At 33.5% G+C, this 18,206-nt stretch overlaps 1 protein-coding gene across 13 annotated transcripts in view; it reads left to right on the forward strand.

The window, feature by feature from the left end:
- Positions 1-18,206, forward strand: part of PPP1R9A (protein phosphatase 1 regulatory subunit 9A) — a 305,319-nt gene that overhangs the window by 197,808 nt on the left and 89,305 nt on the right. For 7 of the 13 annotated variants that reach the window (XM_045062718.1, XM_045062711.1, XM_045062713.1 and 4 more), the window contains exons 6-8: positions 12,041-12,176; positions 16,204-16,266; positions 17,277-17,342. In XM_045062718.1, coding sequence (XP_044918653.1) covers positions 12,041-12,176; positions 16,204-16,266; positions 17,277-17,342 — 265 coding nt within the window. The remainder of the gene's footprint in view (positions 1-12,040; positions 12,177-16,203; positions 16,267-17,276; positions 17,343-18,206) is intronic. The other 6 variants (XM_045062716.1, XM_045062719.1, XM_045062717.1 and 3 more) reach the window with 2 other exon arrangements.

The raw sequence follows: 18,206 nt of genomic DNA on the forward strand, positions 1-18,206 counted from the left end.
GAAATAGACCTTAAAACAAAAGTCATTACATACCAGTATTGCTCATAAATGTAGATATAGAAGTCCTTAGCAAAAATTTAACAGATTGAAGTCAGGAATATATGAAAAGGATAATACATTATGGCTAAATGACATTTATTTTTGGAATGCATGTTTGATTTAATGTTTGAAATTCAACGTGTGGAATTTTCTATACTGATAGAAGCATGAAGAAAAATCATAGGTTTGTATGCTCATCTCAGTAGTTGGAGACCAAAAAACCTCAGGAAACTTGAAATACAAGAGAATTTCCTCAATGTGATAGATAACATCTAAGTGAAATCTACAGCTAATATCGTACTTAATGATGAAAGACCAAATGCTTTCTGTCTAGTATAAGAACAATGTCAGTGTGTCCACTTTCACTACTTTCTTTAGCCTTGTCCTGGGGCTCATAACTAGGTCAATGAGGCAAAAATAAGAAATGAAAAGCACAAAAGACTGAAAAGGAAGAAGTAAAACTATTCACAGATGAGATGGTCATCTATGTTAGAAAGACCTAAGGAATCTACCAAAGATGCTACTAGAACTACCAGTAAGTCAGTCAAACAGGGTTACAGGGCATAGGTTGATGTACAGAAATCAGTTCTATTCGGTATACTTACAACAAGAAGGAATTGAAAATTCAGATAAAAAATATTTGTTAGCATCGAAAACATGAAATACTTAAGGATAATGTTACAAAGATATGTTGACAACTTCAGCAAAATATTTCTGAGAGAATATAAGGACTACCTAAATAATGAAGCAGTAGACCATGTTCATGGGTCAGAATACTCAATGTTGTTAATATTTCAATTTCCTCTAAATCTGCAGACTAAGAACAATCTCAGTGAAAATCTCAGCAAGATTTTTTGTAGAAATTAATATTTTCTAAAAAGAACAAATTTGGAGAACTTTCACTGCTGCAAAACTACACTAATCACAACAGTCTGGTTTAGGCATATGGACAGAAATCCAATTTAATGAAACAGAAAAGAGAGTTCCAATATCGACCTGCACAGACATGAACAACTGATTTTTGACAAATGCACCAGAATAATTCAGTGGGGGAAATTATAATCTTTCTAACACATGGTGCTGGGACCATTGAATAACCTCATTAAAAAAAAAAAGAATGAGAACACTTGACCTTTGTCCCACAGTATATACAAAAATTAATTCAAGATTGATCATAGATCTAAATACAACTGAAACCAAAAATTTCTAGCAAACAGGCAAAAATCTTTATGACCTTGGGTTAATCAGATCTTTTAAGACACAAAAACAGAAATAGAAGAGAAAGACATGATAAATTAAACTGCATCAAAATTAAAACATTTGTTTAAAAAAATCCTTAAGAAAATGGAAAAGCAGGCTAAAGACTGAATATTTGCAAAAACAATTATCTGATAGAGGACTATTATTTAGAAGATATGAAGAACTCTTATAATTCAATAAGAAGATGTATAATCTTATTAAAAATGTGCAAATCAATTAAAGAGACACTTTACTGAGGAGGATATACAGTTAAGCACATGAAATACTGCTCAACATCATTAATCACTGAGGAAATGCAAATTAAAACCACAATGAGGTACTACTGCACACCCATTAGTATGGCTGAAATTTAAAAGACTGATAATACTAGGCATTGACAAGGATGTGGAGCAAATTTAACATTCATTTGTTGCCAGCGGGAATGCAAACTAGCACAGCCATTTTGCAGAATAGTTTGGCAAATTCTTATAAAGCTAAGCATGTACTTGCCATATCAGCCAGCAATTCTATTCTTCGCTGTGTGTTCAAGAGCAATAAAAACATATATCTACCCAAAGACTCATACTTACATGTTCATAGGAGCTTTGTTCATAAAGCTAGAAACAACTCAAATGCCCTTTAACTGATAAAGAATATACAAATTGTATTATAGCCTCTGTAATGAAATATTTCTCCGCAATGTTAAGAAATAAATTACCAATATATTCAACACAATATTTGACTGTCAGAACTATTATATTGACTTAAGAAGGCAGACAGAAAAGGCTTTATACTCTACTTTAAACCTCAAGCATTTAAGAGGCATTTCTGAGGCAGTAAAAATGTGCTATATTGTGGCTATTGTATTTGTGACTCAGCTGTCTGTATATGTGAAAGCTCAATGTATTAGACAACTTTAATTTGGCGAATTTTATTATATATAAATCTGATCTCAATAAAACTGATTTTTAAAAAAAGTATGTTAATAGTTATGATTAACTTAGAAAGCACCATGCTAACTAATATTATTGATGGGAATGGGGATTTCTACTTAAGAAAGGCAGATGTAGTCAAACTGAACTTCCTCAGTAATATGTATATGTTATTATGCTATATACTTCTTTTTAAAAATAAAAAATACTTCCCATTATTAATTTTCTATGAGAAAAAATAGTATCTATATTAAATTCTTATCTGGACACTTTTCTTTCTTTAGACATGGATTTGCAACATAACTTTAAGAACTCATGTGTTTTGGGGTGTTACAACTTTAAATGGGACCTCTCTGATCTTGTTTACCACTATGTAAATGACATAGTGTACCTATTGTTGTAAAACATGTTGCCCCAACCTGAGTGACTTGAAACAACAAACTTTTTATCTCACAGTTTATAGGATCACTTTCCAGCTTTTTCATGAGACCCTCTCTATAGGGAGGGCTAACAACATGGAAACTGGATTTCCCAGAGGAAGTAATCCAAGAAAGTATCCAAGATGGAACCTACCATCTTTTCATAACTTAATATCCAAAGTGACATTCCATCAGTTTTGTATTTTATTTGATAAAAGAGCTTAACAGGTCCCTCTTATATGCTCCATGAACATCAGGAGCCAGAGTTCACTTAGGTGCATTTTAGAGGCTGCATATTATGTAATGATCAATCACTGATTGATGGATAGACAGGCAGTCTGATCAATGTGGTACCACAGTATAGTTTGTTTAATGACTACCCTCTCTTAAAAAGAACCCTGAAAATTTTTGAGACTACTTGGAAAAGACTGACCAGGATGGGAGATATCTAAACATTTTTTCCTTGTATATATATAAAAATTAAAGACTCTGCCAACTTCTACATAAAATAGAAAATTTTAAGAAGACATAGTATAATGATTGTGAAGTATTTGAAAGATTGAACTGTGGGAAAAGACTTAGGTATTCTTTTAAACTCCAGATAGCTGTCCTAGTACGAGAGGACAGCAATTATAGGAAAATGATGTTACAGGAGAGCAATTGTGCTTCAGTATGAGAAATTTCTAATAAATTGTATATTTGTTCTTCAGTGCCATTTACATTAAACTTGAAATGCTTTCTGGCAAGTACTGCTACTTATGGTCAATAACATTCATCACACTTTTATCCTTAGCATATGTGTTTAGTGAGTTTTTGACATTGAGCCATATGACACTTCTGGAGATGAGGATTTTGTAGGAATTCTGGTTACACATAATAAAAAATAAATTAATCTGAAGGTCTTAAATATTTTCCTATCCTTTTTGGAAGAGGTTATACTACTCAAAAGAATATAAATGCATGTTGAATTTTTAAAATAAATATGCACTTGTTTTTTTTGGATTCACACGTGGATATGTAATTTGTCTTTTTTTTCTAAGATTATTTATTTATTTGACAGAGAGAGAGATATCACAAGTAGGCAGAGCGGCAGGCAGAGGGGGAGGGCGAAGCAGGCTCCCTCCTGAGCAGAAAGCCTGATTCAGGGTTCGATCCCAGCACCCTGAGATCAGGACCTGAGCCAAAGGCAGAGGCTTAACCCACTGAGCCACCCAGGCACCCCTGGATATGTAATTTTTAAATATGAAAGTTTTTTTCTAAATTTTTTTTTTACCTAAAATCATTGGTTTTCCATTTGAAGTACATTAAATCTTGAAATGTTTTTGCTTCATTCACATCGTTTTAATAAGAGGTTTTGTTGCCATTACAGCACAAGGGGAAATTGAGAGTTTCCCTTTTTATCAGAGTCTTGATTTTGTGGTTATGCATAATGGGGTGTCATTTGTAATGAAGGGCAGTGAGGGCACCACCATGTTCATGCAAATTCTCAGTCCTTACAGATTTTGTGTTTACATTACTCCCTTGTGGTTAGACAAGAGGAATGGGACCATGAGTTTTGCAACTTTTAAATTATTTAAATTATTTTAAATTATAACTACTTGTGATAGAAGATTAGATAAAAGATTAAAAACAGTGGAAATTTCAAAAAAAATGTTTTAAAGGGGACTTGGGCTTAATGAGACATTTTCTGGGGCCAATATATACAGATTAGCATTCAGAAATTTTTCCTTTAAATATTTGTATGCATAACTATTTAAACCTGAAGTTAGCTTTTAAATCAAGAAATTTCTGTTCTTGAGAAGGTATAGCATTTATAGAAAAAATTTAAGTTTACACCTATTATATAGCATATAATCCTTGAAGTGGCACGAGTTAGGCAATTTTTTAAAAGATTTTTAAAGAATTCCAATTATTTTTGTTCTATATTAAAATATAGTTGCAGAACAAAGTTCTTATGATTAAGGTTGGGTTATATATAAAATTCATTTCAAAAAAGTAATGCTTATAGTTAGGTTTAAACATTTCAGATCTAGATATTTAAGGTCTAGCTTTTAAAAGCAAACAGGTTGATGGGGGCAGGTGGGCAGGTGGTGGACTACATGGGTTATAGGTATTAAGAAGGGTACTTGTTATGATGAGCCCTGGGTGTTACATGTAAGTTATGAATCACCAAATTTTAGTCCTGAAACCAATATTACACTATATGCTAACTAACTAGAATTTAAGCAAAATTTTGAAACAAACATAAAAAAGCAAACATTTTCCTAGATGAATTTAAAATTTTTAAATGATATAGAGTATGCTATATTAATCTAAATCCCAATATAGAAAGGAAAAATATGTAAGGGTACCCAAATATAAGAAGAGACAAAAGCTTTGCTGTGTAGCTGTGTAGGACTTCAACCTCAAGATAATAATAGCAAATCTCAGTGAAAGCAGCTAAATATGCACTTAACACCACTTGCTAGAAAAAACTGAGACACTTTCTACAAAAATATTTAAAAGTACCATGGGATCTTATGATCCAAGACTCCAATATAATGAGAGTAGGTGATGTGTATCTATTTTTCTTTTCATTTTTTAGGTATATCTTACAGGTTTTTGGTGTGCGCACAATAAGTATTTGTTGCAGAATAAAATAATTGATTTTGTAAGAGCTAATAAGTATATTCTACTGTAGCTTTTCCTTTTTCAGACTTGATTAAGTCTACATTAAAAATTCTTTAGTATAAAAAATTTGAAATTTTGACATCATTTAAGTACCATTTTTGACTATCATAAATATCATAAATATCTGCAAAACAAGGCACTCATAACTCATCAATTTTCAACATAACCTCTCACATCATTTACACTGAACATGTAGGATCTTTATGACTTCAATTCAGCAAATTGTAAATGTAATTTTATAGTTGTTTAGTTTTTGTTTGACAGCGCACCAGAGAATTCAATAAACTAATCCAATAAATCCTGTATAATTTCGTCATCTAAACTGTAAAAGACAGTGCATGGACACTGCTTGGTCTGATAATAGATGAAAGGAAAAGGGGAAACTGATTTATCTGTCTTTCTCTATTGTATCTCAGCCTGAGGGAATGAGGGGGCAGTTCTTATTGAAATAATTCACATCAAAACAAGATAATTGTTTGAAACACTAGCAACAAGTCATGCTGAACACATAAACCCTCATTTTGTATTTTAGGTCTAGCCTTTATTTGTCCATTATAACCTTAGAAAATACTGAATTTTTAATCCAAATGTCTATTACAGTTTGGCTCCTGTTACCTCAACCTTTATAACTAAAAAATGAACAGATCAATCCATTCCTTGTGGAAGCAAAGTAAATGAATTTAGAAAGTAACAGGCAAACATATTGTTTTCTTAAAGGATCTTAAAGGCTGATTTAAGTAAATGTTTATCATTTCAGTCAGAGATAATGTCTAAAATCTAATTCGTAATTGTGCATAAATATCAGTTAATTTGGTCACATGTGTTTAGAGGGACTGATTGTTGCTGACTTTATTAATTGTTATAGCTTTGAAGACTTTAAAAATCCAGTTTAAAGGGATCACATGACCTCTACTTTTGTATTTTGACGGTATCTAAAATTAAGGTTCTCAGAACTTCAGTGCAAGTATTTTACCTTTGTATTGTGGTTGACTCTCAAAAATGTACTGTTTTCAAAGCTAGGATGATTCAAATAAGAGGTAATTGGCACCAGTGTACACAGATAGTCCTTAAAAATGAATTCACCCCATCTAGCTATTAATACATTATCCAGGTAAAAACAACAGCAAACATTGTTAAATACTCTCTAGGCAGTAGGTCCTTGGTTAAGCTTTTTATATGTATTATATAATACTTACTTAAGTTATTATATTCATTTTATGACAATCTGGAAACTAAGGTTTAGAAATGTTAATATAGTCAAGGTCACAGAGCCAATGAGTCATGTTTCTGGTTTAGTGAATTTGTCCTATCATAGCCTTTTTCCCCTTTTGCAGCCACTTTTAACCCCTAAATTTCACTATCACAGCTATCCATAGTGTGAATGCACAATTGAAATAATAATAACCTAATTTTAAATTTTGCATTTTCTTCTCAATTGTCTATGTGCTAGATTATATACATATTGTTACAGGAGTCCATTTATAAACACAGCTTCAAAATGGACCAGGCACTTAAGAACATAGAGAAAGGTAATTTGAATGTTACCCATTTTCCAAATGAGAGACTTTATCACTTTCATCGTCCCAGTAATAGTGCCTCATGTCCTTTCATGTCTATACCACATTTTATTCTTTTATCCCTCCTTTAGACACCTGAAGTAGATACCAGTTTTCACATGAGGAAAGTAAGGCACGGAGGATAGTTTAGTTCCACCTCTGGGTGCTTTCCCTCTGAACCGTATTTCTCAGGATGCCATTCTCCTCAGGCACATGTGAACTATAAATGACAGCGGAGTACAAGGCTTTAGAGATGTGTGTAGCTAGGTGCTGTCATGCTACCCTAAACAGCTGCCTGAATGAAGATGTGTACTTTAACATAATGCTTTAAAAAGTATTTCTCATGAGATGAATTCTCTATTTGATATACGGTTAGAAATCACCTTTATTTCATAAGACTGTAAAGTGATTTTGAATACAAACAACTATTGGGCAAATAGTGAATAACGTTAAGTTGTAGGGACCAACTCAGAAAGCCACACTATGATTTGAGCAACTATGCCTTCATGGTTTAAAATACTGATTTCTTATGCAATGTAGGGCAATACTTATTTCCTCTGGAATTTCAGTTGTACGTGTATTTGTTCCTTTCAGTTTTAGCATCACAAATAATTCTGGCTTGGAATTAGAGATCATGTTTTGAGGGCAGGAAGAAACATGCACATCGTATTGGAGTTTTGATGTATTATATAATTTTATTATTATATGATATGCTCTCATCATATAATTTGGGCTTTAAAAATAATCTTCTGCTCTAAAATTTCTCCCAAGGTCTTTCTTAAGACTCCCTCATTAACCTCTGGAGTCATCAGCAGTAGTTCTAACTTCTTGGCAAGTGAACCAAGTCTTATCTTTTTCTCTCCCTGAATTGTGTTCAGAGTAATTTTAAACACTTGCCTTGCAGAGGTAATAAACTTCTCCATTCTTAGGGAAAACTGTTCAACTAAAAGATCTGACTATGTAATTCTCAAATGAGTTTAAAGAATTAATGACTCAAATGAATCTAAATTCTAATTTACCTTTTACTTTGAGCTTGGCTGCTGTTTTCAGTTAGTAGCATTTTGTACATTAACTGCTTCCTTCAAATTTCTGTCAGCTTTATAATAGGCTAAGTGATACTTCAACCCCCACTCCGTTATGCATTTGAAGACACATAGAAGATCCATCTAAGTTTTCCTAAATCTCTCATTCTAAGATATGAGTTTCTTAATTGCTTTATATTTATATCCCTAGACATCATTTCTGACTTTTAGACTATTAACCAAAAATATGATGAATTCAAGACAGTCCTTATATGTCTAGATTAGTTGGGCATGGTAAAGGCTTTATGTACCTTCCATCACAGAAACCGAGTATCTCCAAATGAAATAGAAAAATAAACAGTTAAGAAAAGAAGAAATAAAAATGTCTTCATTGTGGATATGATCTTATTAGGAAAAGTCTAAGGAATCTGTAAAAGTCTACTATGATTAATAATAAGTGAGTTTAACAGGGTCACAAAATATAAGGCCAATATTCAAGAGTCAATTATATTTGTATATTCTAGCAACAAACCATTAGAAACAAATTAAAATCAGCACCACGTCCAGTAACTTGAAAAAACATGAAATAGAGATAAATTTAACAAACCATAGCTACAACTTTGCCTGAATGTTGTAGTGTATTGCTGAAAGTAAAAAAAAACCTAAATAAATGCAGAAATGCACCATGTTCATGGATTTACATGAACTATTTCCACAAATAGATCTACAGAGTCAAAGCAATCCCAAATCAAACATCAAAAGGGCCTTTAAAAGAAATTAGTGAGCTGATTGTAAAATTTATGTGAAAATGCAGGGAAATTGGAATAGTCAAAATAGTTTTGGAAAAGATATACAGAGTTCGAAAATTCACACCAACTAGCTTCAAGAGTGATTATATAGCAATCAAGGCAGTGTGGTATTCACACAAGGATAAGTACATCAGTGGAAGGGTTTGGAAAAGTCCCCAAATTCAGTCCACAAGTATCTTGTCAACTGATTTTCAACAAATATGCTGAAGTAAATTCAATGGCAGTAATGAATAGTCTTTTCAATAAATGGTGTGGAAACAACTAGTTATCCATGTGGAAAATGATGAAGATCCACCCTTACCAAACATTGTGCATGAAAATTAATTTGAAAGATACAGATCTAATACAAATTCAAAACATTAACACTTCAATAGGAAAATAGGAGAAATCTTAAAAATCTTACATGAGGCAAAGATTTCTTAGATAGGAAAAAAAAAGACACAAATCTTTTAAAAAGTTATCAATTGAACGTCCTTGAAGTTAAAAATAATCTTCTGCTCTAAAATTTCTCACAAGGTCTTTCCTTGTGAGAACTTCCTTGTGAAGTTCCTTGAAGTTCAATTTATAAGACACAATTAAGAAAATTAAGAGGTTGGGGTGCGTGGCATGATCCCAAGGTCCTGGGATCGAGCCCTGCATAGGGCTTCTTGCTCCCTGCTCAGAGAGCCTGCTTCTCCCTCTGCCTGCCACTCACCCTGCTTTTAGTCTCTCTTTCTCTTTGACAAATAAAATAAAATAAAATCTTTAAAAAAAATTTTAAGGGGCCCCTGGGTGGCTCAGTGGGTTAAGCCTCTGCCTTCAACTCAGGTCATGATCTCAGGGTCCTGGGATCAAGCCCCACCTCGGGCTCTCTGCTCAGCAGGGAGCCTACTTACCCCTCTCTCTGTGCCTGCTGCTCTGCCTACCTGTGATCTCTCTCTCTGTGTCAAATAAATAAATAAAATCTTAAAAAAATTTTTTTAAAAGGAAGAAAGAGAAAAGAGGTTAAATCAGAGACTGGGAGGTGATAATAAATAAATAAAACAGATACACAGACATTATTTGTATGTATGTATGTATCTATGTGTGTTTATTACATACAGTATACATAGATAAAGATATGCATCCAGAATGTATAAAGAACTATTACAGCACAATAATAAAAAGCTGGATAACCCAGATTTTTTTAAATTGGCAAAAGACTTGAAAAAATATTTCACCGAAAAAGATATAAGAATGTTCATTAAGTGCATGAAAAGATACTTAAATGTCATTGGTCATCAAAGCATTGAAATTAAAACCATTATAAAGGTACCATTAGCTATTCAGAGGAATAGCTAGAATTCTAAAAGACAGTACCAAGTGTTGGTTAGGAAGTAAAGCAACTGTAACTTTCCTGCATTACTAGCAGGACTATAAAACGGTATGGCCATTTTGAAAAATAATTTGGCAATTTCTTTGAAATTTGAAGATACTCTAGACTATCAATTCCACTATTAGTTATTTGTGTAAGAGAAATGAAATTTATGCCCCCCCAACAACTTGCACACAAATGTAACTTTGCTCATAATAACCAAATCCAGCCTAAATATCCACCAGTAGAAGAATAGATAAGCAAATATAGTACATCTGGTACAATGAAATACTATTCAGTAATAAAAAGGAATGAATTACTGATATTTGCATCAGCATGGATAAGTCTCCCAAAACATGGTGAGCCAAAGAAGTCAGACACTCTATGATTCTGAAAATCAAAATTTTCAGATTTGAATCTGATTTTCAAAATTTGAATCAAAATTCAAAAGAAAAAACAAATCTAATATGCGCCCAAGGTGAGGATGATTTCCTAGAAAGGGAAATGGTATATTTTAGGTTGCTGGAAATGTGTATTTTTATTGGTGTGGTGATTACAGGTTATGCGTGTGAATCTTATCAAACTATGCATTTAACGCTGATCATAATAATTTATTATGTGTAAATTATACCTGAATAAGGATGAAAATTATATAATTTATAAACTCTACTTATACTTGATTACCAAAGGAAAATAGCTCAAATGATTAATGAGCACCCAAAAGCGTAACTTAAAAGTCCTATTTGGAACTATATTAAAATACTGCTACAAAGACAATTAATTTCTAGCATCTAAGCATAAAAATTTTGACTTATAGTGCATTTGTACAGAGAATGGTGGTGTATTTCATTTAAACTTATGATCCAATACAGCAACATACTATAATCTAAGAACAGCATCAGCTAACTATAGAAACATGATCAATCAAATAGTTACAACCAAAATAATGAAATTAAATGAATGTAGAAACTAAATCATGTGTACTACTCATATATTTTTAGAAAAATAGAACCATATATTAGTATGAAAAGATGTTAAGTGAATAATAATTTGTTAAGCAAGACACAGTATTGATGAAGTTGTATCCTAAGTGACTGCAGCTTGCAACAGCGAATGACTTCCTTGCTTTTATTTTATACTTTTTCTTACAGTAATTGATTTGAACAGATATTTCCCTTTGTCCCTTTATTTCTTGAAACGACACCTTTCCTCATAGCATCTCTTTCTCCAAAACTATGATCTCTTTCTATTTTAGTTTTTCTTTTCTTTTTTTTTTTTTTAGGGTTTTTTGTTTTGTTTTGTTTTTCTTTTAGTTTTTCTTCTAAACAAAAACCAAAGCCTGTATTTGTTTCCCTTTCTTATTTCCAGAGTTATAGTAACTTAGCAGAAATTAATGCCTCTTTATTTACCCACCTAAGGCATTCTATTCCTCAGAATGTTTTTGAAGCAGTTTTCGCATTGTAAAAAGAACAGTATTAGGGAAATGATTCTCAAGTTCAGCTGTACAAGAAATTAAGAGTTTGCTGCCACTTTGTAGGGCATCAAAAATGTGTGAAGTACTGTAGAATGGATTACATCTCTCTTGTCTTCTCCCAAAGGAATTTTTTGTTCTTTTTGGAGAGAGTAGCATGCAAATGGGGGGTTGGGGGTGGCAGAAGGAAAAGAAGAGAGAATCTTGAGCTGGTTCCACACCCAGCACCCACCAGAGGCGGGGCTGGTCTCAAGACCCTGAGATCATGACCTGAGTGGAAATCAGGAGTCAGATGCTTAACTGACTGAGCCACCCAGACACCCCATTTTTAAATTGTCCTTTACGTTTCCCCTTTCTTTTCCTTTAGGGTACGTCTGCAGTCACCTGTTCAGTTGACAGCTAACCTCCCCTTCCATGCAGGCATATCATTTATAGTATATATGTGATACTCTCTTCTTGAGGCCTGACGGACCGTGATGAGCTCAAGTTACTTTTTTTGTTTTTAAGCTGGAGAATCCAACCATATTGGTCTCTTTTCACCTTCCTACAGATTTGTTATTGGGCGAGAAAAGCCAGGACAAGTGAGTGAGGTTGCCCAGTTGATAAGCCAGACGCTAGAACAAGAAAGGCGCCAGAGAGAGCTGTTGGAGCAGCACTACGCCCAGTATGATGCCGACGACGATGAGGTAGGTGGTGCTCACAACGTCCTTCCTGCCCTCTCCCCACTGTGTTCCTCCTTGACAAAACTCTCTTTACCACATAAAAGTAGGATTGGTTCTTTGCAGTTTCTCAGGGAGAATGTGTCTACATTCAAACTCACAGAAAGAAATATTACTTACATCTGTTATTAACTTATGAATCAAGTAATGGTATCCTGTTTACAGCATGAAGGCTTTGAGATCAAGTAAGTCATGTTTTACTGCACTATTGAAAGAAATTCACTGAAACAAAAAAAGGAGTAAAAACACTAACACATAAATAGTAACTGTTATTGTTGGAATTTGGTGATTTTCTCTCTCTGCTTTGTATTTTTTCCCATTTCTCCCCCAATTTTCTACAGTAAGTTTGTAACACTTTTTGAAAAAAAAAATAAAAACAAAACACAAAACATTTTGATTGAAAAAACGCACACATATGTACACAAACACACACAGAAAAGTGTTAAAAACTTCTGGGTGTTTTCAGGTTTCTTTTTTCCAGGAAGAGAAAATCCTTTGGATCTGCTCACTGTGATTTGTGCTAACATAACGCAGAACAAAGCATCTCCACCAGCACATATCCCATAGAGCAGATACATATTGGAATAATTTTGCGTCCTGCTCTCTGTAGAAGATCAAGTAAATGAATAGAAGCTAACCCCCAAGTGAAAATGGCTCTCCGGAATCCTTGTGTGTTGTAATGTAATACAGATGCTGGTCTATTTCTAATGTAAATGCCAAATGTGCATTGATATAATGGGAAAACATGCTTTATTATAAACATGTTTAAACGTGTATGTGTTTCATATTGGCATGTCAAAAGGCCCATCAATAATTTAATCTGAGTATTTCATACTCCATAAACATAGTAAATATTCAGGTAAAACATATTATTTATACCACCTGATATAAGGACAGTGCAACTTTATATATTCAACCTCTACCCATCTGAATATATTCTTTTTCCAGAGCCCTTTGTTGGTCTCTAGCCAGGACATAGTGAAGATTAATAAATAGACATTGAAATATTTTCATGTGTTTTTAGTCTGGAATGTTTTAATCCAAGTATATCTTAACTTTTTACGTGTTGGTCGTTCAGTGTAATTTATTCTCCATTCATTATAGTAGACAACTAAAAATGGTCTATTAGCTAAGTTTTTTTTTTAAGTTTTAATTGGAGAATAAACATTACAAAGTCTTGACATCATTAAATTCATCTCTGAGAATTCTATTTCGTTGATTTAATTTTTTACTTGCAGAGTCCATCTGAAATGGCAAGTACTTTTTTTTACTATACTGAGATACAATGTATAAAAATGTTGCCTTGGTTTAGAAATTAAAAATGATTTCCTCCAATATTCAAATTTTCATCTTAGCCTTCAGTTTCTCTGTGCTAGTGTTTTGTATTTTATCAGAGACACTGATTTTCTTTGGTGGCCAGCCTGTTGTTAGGATTGTAGAATCATTCTCTGCAGGCTCTGCTAGAAAGAATTTGGGTGTGAGATTTGGGGGAGTTTGGGTGACATCAAGTGGAAGAAGGCGAGGGGGCCAGGCTTCGCAGTCTGTGGGCCTCCGTGTCTTTGGCTTTGAGATTGGGCTAAATTTCTGCACTCTTTCTAGCTTTTAATGTTCTGTGAGTGTGTAAAATAAAACATCAAGTCTCGAAAGGCAAGAGGGAAAATAAGATAGTTCTTTAAAGCTCTCCCGGTGAAAGTTTTAGATCGTCTACTCTGTACTCCATGCTGCTTCCAGTTATGTTGAGGAATTGATCACATTCAGTCCCAGAGGTTTTCAACTCAAGCCCCTAAAGCTTTTTGTTTGTTTGATGTAATGTTTTTTCTAATTTAGTAATTTGAATCAATGCAAAATGAATATTTGTTACTCAACTTTTATACTTAGGAGCACATCATATGCAGTTTTGTTTGCTTGCTTGCCTGGTTTTTATGAGGAAAGCAAAGTTGGTTATCACCTGAGCAGATGTTTTCAGGACCAAGAAAGGTAAATAAATATCCAGTGCCTGGCACTTGGCAAGATGCATTTCCCTACATGATTTCATGTAGTCTTTACAGCACACAGAAGAGATGATTTTTCTAGAATGAAGCAATGAGGCTTTTCCTAGTCATATAGCTATAGTTGGCAGTTTTTTTTTTTTTTAAAGATTTTATTTATGTATTTGACAGAGATCACAAGTAGGCAGAGAGGCAGGCAGAGAGAGGAAGGGAAGCAGTCTCCCCGCGGAGCCGAGAGCCTGATGCGGGGCTCGATCCCACCAGAGCCGAAGGCAGAGGTTTTAACCCACTGAGCCACCCAGGCACCCCCAGTTGGCAGATTTTTGATGGGAATAGGGTCTTCCTGTCTCCAGAGTTGGGACTTGACAACATATTGCTGTTTTTGAATGGGGTAGACTAATGGGTCTGTCTTTGTTCGGGCACCCACAGAATAACTGGGTGACAAGAGATGTTGGAAAGTGGATTCCTGTGTTGGGTGATAGAGTTTCATGTAATACTTAGGTTCTGTGATTCTTTATTCTGTATTTCTAATAATAGGGGAATTAAATACTTGGAGAATTATTTTATTCTCAGCAAATAATCTGTAAGTATCCTATGAAGATAGGGTTTAAAGGGAAGAATAATTGAGTATATGATTTTTTTTTTTAATTTGAGTTTAGCTTTAGGTTAAACTTTTTCTTCTATTTTCCGTTGTGGAAATAGAAATCATATGTTTGCTACTATGTTATTCCAAGTAACCTTCACTTTACTGAAAAGGTCAAGGAGACTTTCTCTATGTTTCTCTCTCATACTCCCCTCTGACTTGTATTTCTCTCCTTTTCTTTTCTTGTGTGTTGCCAAAACATGCTCAATTAAAACCAACTGTTAATACTCTGTGCATAGGAGAGATGAAAGCTGTACAAATAATGAAAATTCACTCTTATATAAACACTTTATTTAAATTCATTTTTTACTCATACTACCAAATATTGTTAAAGCAATTTGAGTTCTCTGTCCCTATTTTTTATCTATTCTCTTTCTCTCTGTTAATGAAAAGTACAATGTCCAAGAGACATAACGGAGGTGAGAAAAACCTATAACCATTGGTTATGCAATGGGTAAATGATCCTGAGTTAATTTTATATGTAATTGAACAATGTATTGATTTACGTATATTTGTTAATCCTGAATTGTGTAATGAATCACTTGACTTCTCACTTTTCTTATCATCTATGGAATCATCTTGTGATTTCAAAGTTAGAATCATTTTTATTTCACAATATCCCCTGTGACATTCCCTGGGCCAACTAGGAAAAAACTTCTAATTAAATATAGGACAACTGAGTTCATCCAACTAATTTCCAGAGCCAGCGCTTCTATCAGCATAGTCTACTGAGGGATAGATAGCTTCTGGTTTTGGTCAAATCATCCAAGGTTGATTCTAACTTGGAACGTTCCATTGATAGAAGGGAGCTGCTTGCTCGAACTGCCTATAGGGAAAACATTGCAATGTGAGAAATATGTCCGAAAATTGTGAAAGTACAGTAGTTCTCTATCAAAACCATATTCAGGAATAAAAATACCTTATCAGGCATTGTGTGTGTTTACATGTAGTTGTTTTGATGATTTAGGACATTATAAGTTGTGCTCCAAGAGAATTTACAATATATAGATAATCCCCAAGCTCTATTTAAATTTCTACACTTTCTGGGTTTTTTTTTACCCCCAAATATTTAAACTAGAGGAGTTTACAGTAAACCAAATCAGTTTTAATTTACAATCCTGTTTCTGTTTACTCTCCATTAAATATTGTGATTTTAAAAGAAAAAAAAAAAGTTAAAAGGGCTTTGCCCAAAGGCTGAAGAATAAGGGGAAGGATCCTGTCAGGAAGAGAAAGATTAAATCTGAGCAATTGAAACATTTAAGATGTAGATTAGAATGTATCCGTAATTAGCAATTGCATTTCTGGATAATAGAATTATTGTTCATTTCTTTTTCTTTCTTTCTCTTTTTAAACAATCTGGAAGGTAACGATGGAGGAGTTCAATAAGCCCCTCACACAGTCAACACTATCCCACGAAATTCTGGGGGTATGGTAAATTTTTCAACTAGATTTTAATTTTCAATAACAACTTTAATCTCCTGTCATACTCCACAATTATCAATGTTTAGCCTTTTAGTGATGGGATGTTGTAATTCTGGTATATGTTTTGTGTAGCATGGGTCGTGTATGTAAGTTGTGGGTTTATATTTTTATAAAAGATCATTATGCAATGTGAAATACAGTCTGCTCACACTATAAATGAAGTATGAGCTGGTGCCGTAGCACTTTTTTGAATTAGAAAATGCATATAGTCGTTCACATTAAAATAAACTATTTTATATGCACTTTGAAATTATAGGATTATTTTTGGTTTGCTTCTTTAAATGTGCTTTTAAAATATGGTAATTATTACATTTTAAAGTCTTAGATTATAGATGGTATTTCAAAGTCTCTTCAGGCAGTAGTTTATAACAAGGTTAATCATCACTCTAGAAACTGAGGCCCCTTCTCTTAAAACATAATTTAAGCTCACGTTCATAATTTTTTTCATTACTGAAAATTAATATAATTATAACTGTATCATGAGAACATTAGCTTTTAGAATCTTTTAAGATATTAAATACAACTTAGAGCCACTACCTACATGGATATGCATTTTTATTGCTTGTGTTAACATGTAATGATTAGAGTCCGAAGTACAATGGAGCTATGGTTTGCGTAAGTGTTAAATGGTTCATAAGAATATAATTTTTAGGTGAAAAGCATTAAAAGGATAACATTGAATTTGACTCATGCTGTTTGCTGTTCCTGGTTGGAAACAGCTTGTGTTGTGTGAACAAGAGATTGCAATTATTATGGATAGCCTTTTAATAACGTGAATTGACTTTATACTGTTCATAGTGTTGAGAATCTAAGAGTGGGAGGCATTCTCCCAGTTCTCAAACGTGTGTGTTCTAGCTGGCACTGGAACATCAGTGTTTTTTCTACCCTTTATCCTTGGGCTGCTCTCTTTACTGGGGAAAAGCCTTCTTTAATTTGTGTTGTCAACCATTTTAGAGCACTGTGGCTGAATTGCAAGGAGTGTCTGGCAACAGCAATAACAATAACAACTATTTCCTTAAGGTTTGTTTCTTTGTTTGTTTGTTTTGGTGAAAAATAATGTTTATATGCACCTTTCTGCTTCATGTGTGAAATTAAATATTCCATGTTTCTTATTAACTGGCACTGTGCTCAAAGAACCTCTCTAGAGCTGTGTGTTGAATAATAGTTGGAAAAATTATCATTTGAAAATGGTATTTACTTCTGAGATATGGATGCAGGTTCTGCAAGTTGTACTCACTTCCTAATGTTTAACCCTGGATGTTGTTAACCCTTAACACTTTAAATATTTTGTGATTCATATTAAAGGGGAAGAAAAAGATACCCAACAATAAGGCTGTACGTGTATACAATACAGAGTATATGTTGTTTTTAAACCCAGTGAGTTTTTTTAGAAAAGAATCTGTTGATACAAAGTTCTTCATTTTTCAAAAAACTAAACACACATATATTTAAATTATAATGCCACTTATTTATGTGATTTATATGGTACACATAGCAAAATGTCTAAATAAAACTATTACACTTCAAATAATAGAATAATTCTCAGTATCTTTAGCTGTCAGTAACAGAAATAGAGGAGCTTAAAAATGGAAATCAAGCTTAAAATGGAGATTCAGTTATGGTGATGGGAGGGGCCTGAAGAATAGGAGAAATATAAAACCTTTTTAAACAACTTTATAGACTCCAATTTGACTGGATCTTTAAAATCATTAAATTTTATTACATCCTTTAGTTTGTGATCCCAAAATCTGCAGTACTGGTCATTGTCATTGAAACCCAGAATCAAGATGTTTGGAAAACATTTAGTTGAAGACTGTGTGTCCATGCTTGATCTAGCCTAGGCATTGTACATGTACACAGGAATACGCACAGACACACACATGC

This window comes from Mustela putorius, unplaced genomic scaffold (genome assembly GCF_011764305.1).
Source record: "Mustela putorius furo isolate JIRA1106 unplaced genomic scaffold, ASM1176430v1.1 tig00003845_pilon_pilon_pilon, whole genome shotgun sequence".
NCBI classification, from domain to species: Eukaryota; Metazoa; Chordata; class Mammalia; order Carnivora; family Mustelidae; genus Mustela; species Mustela putorius.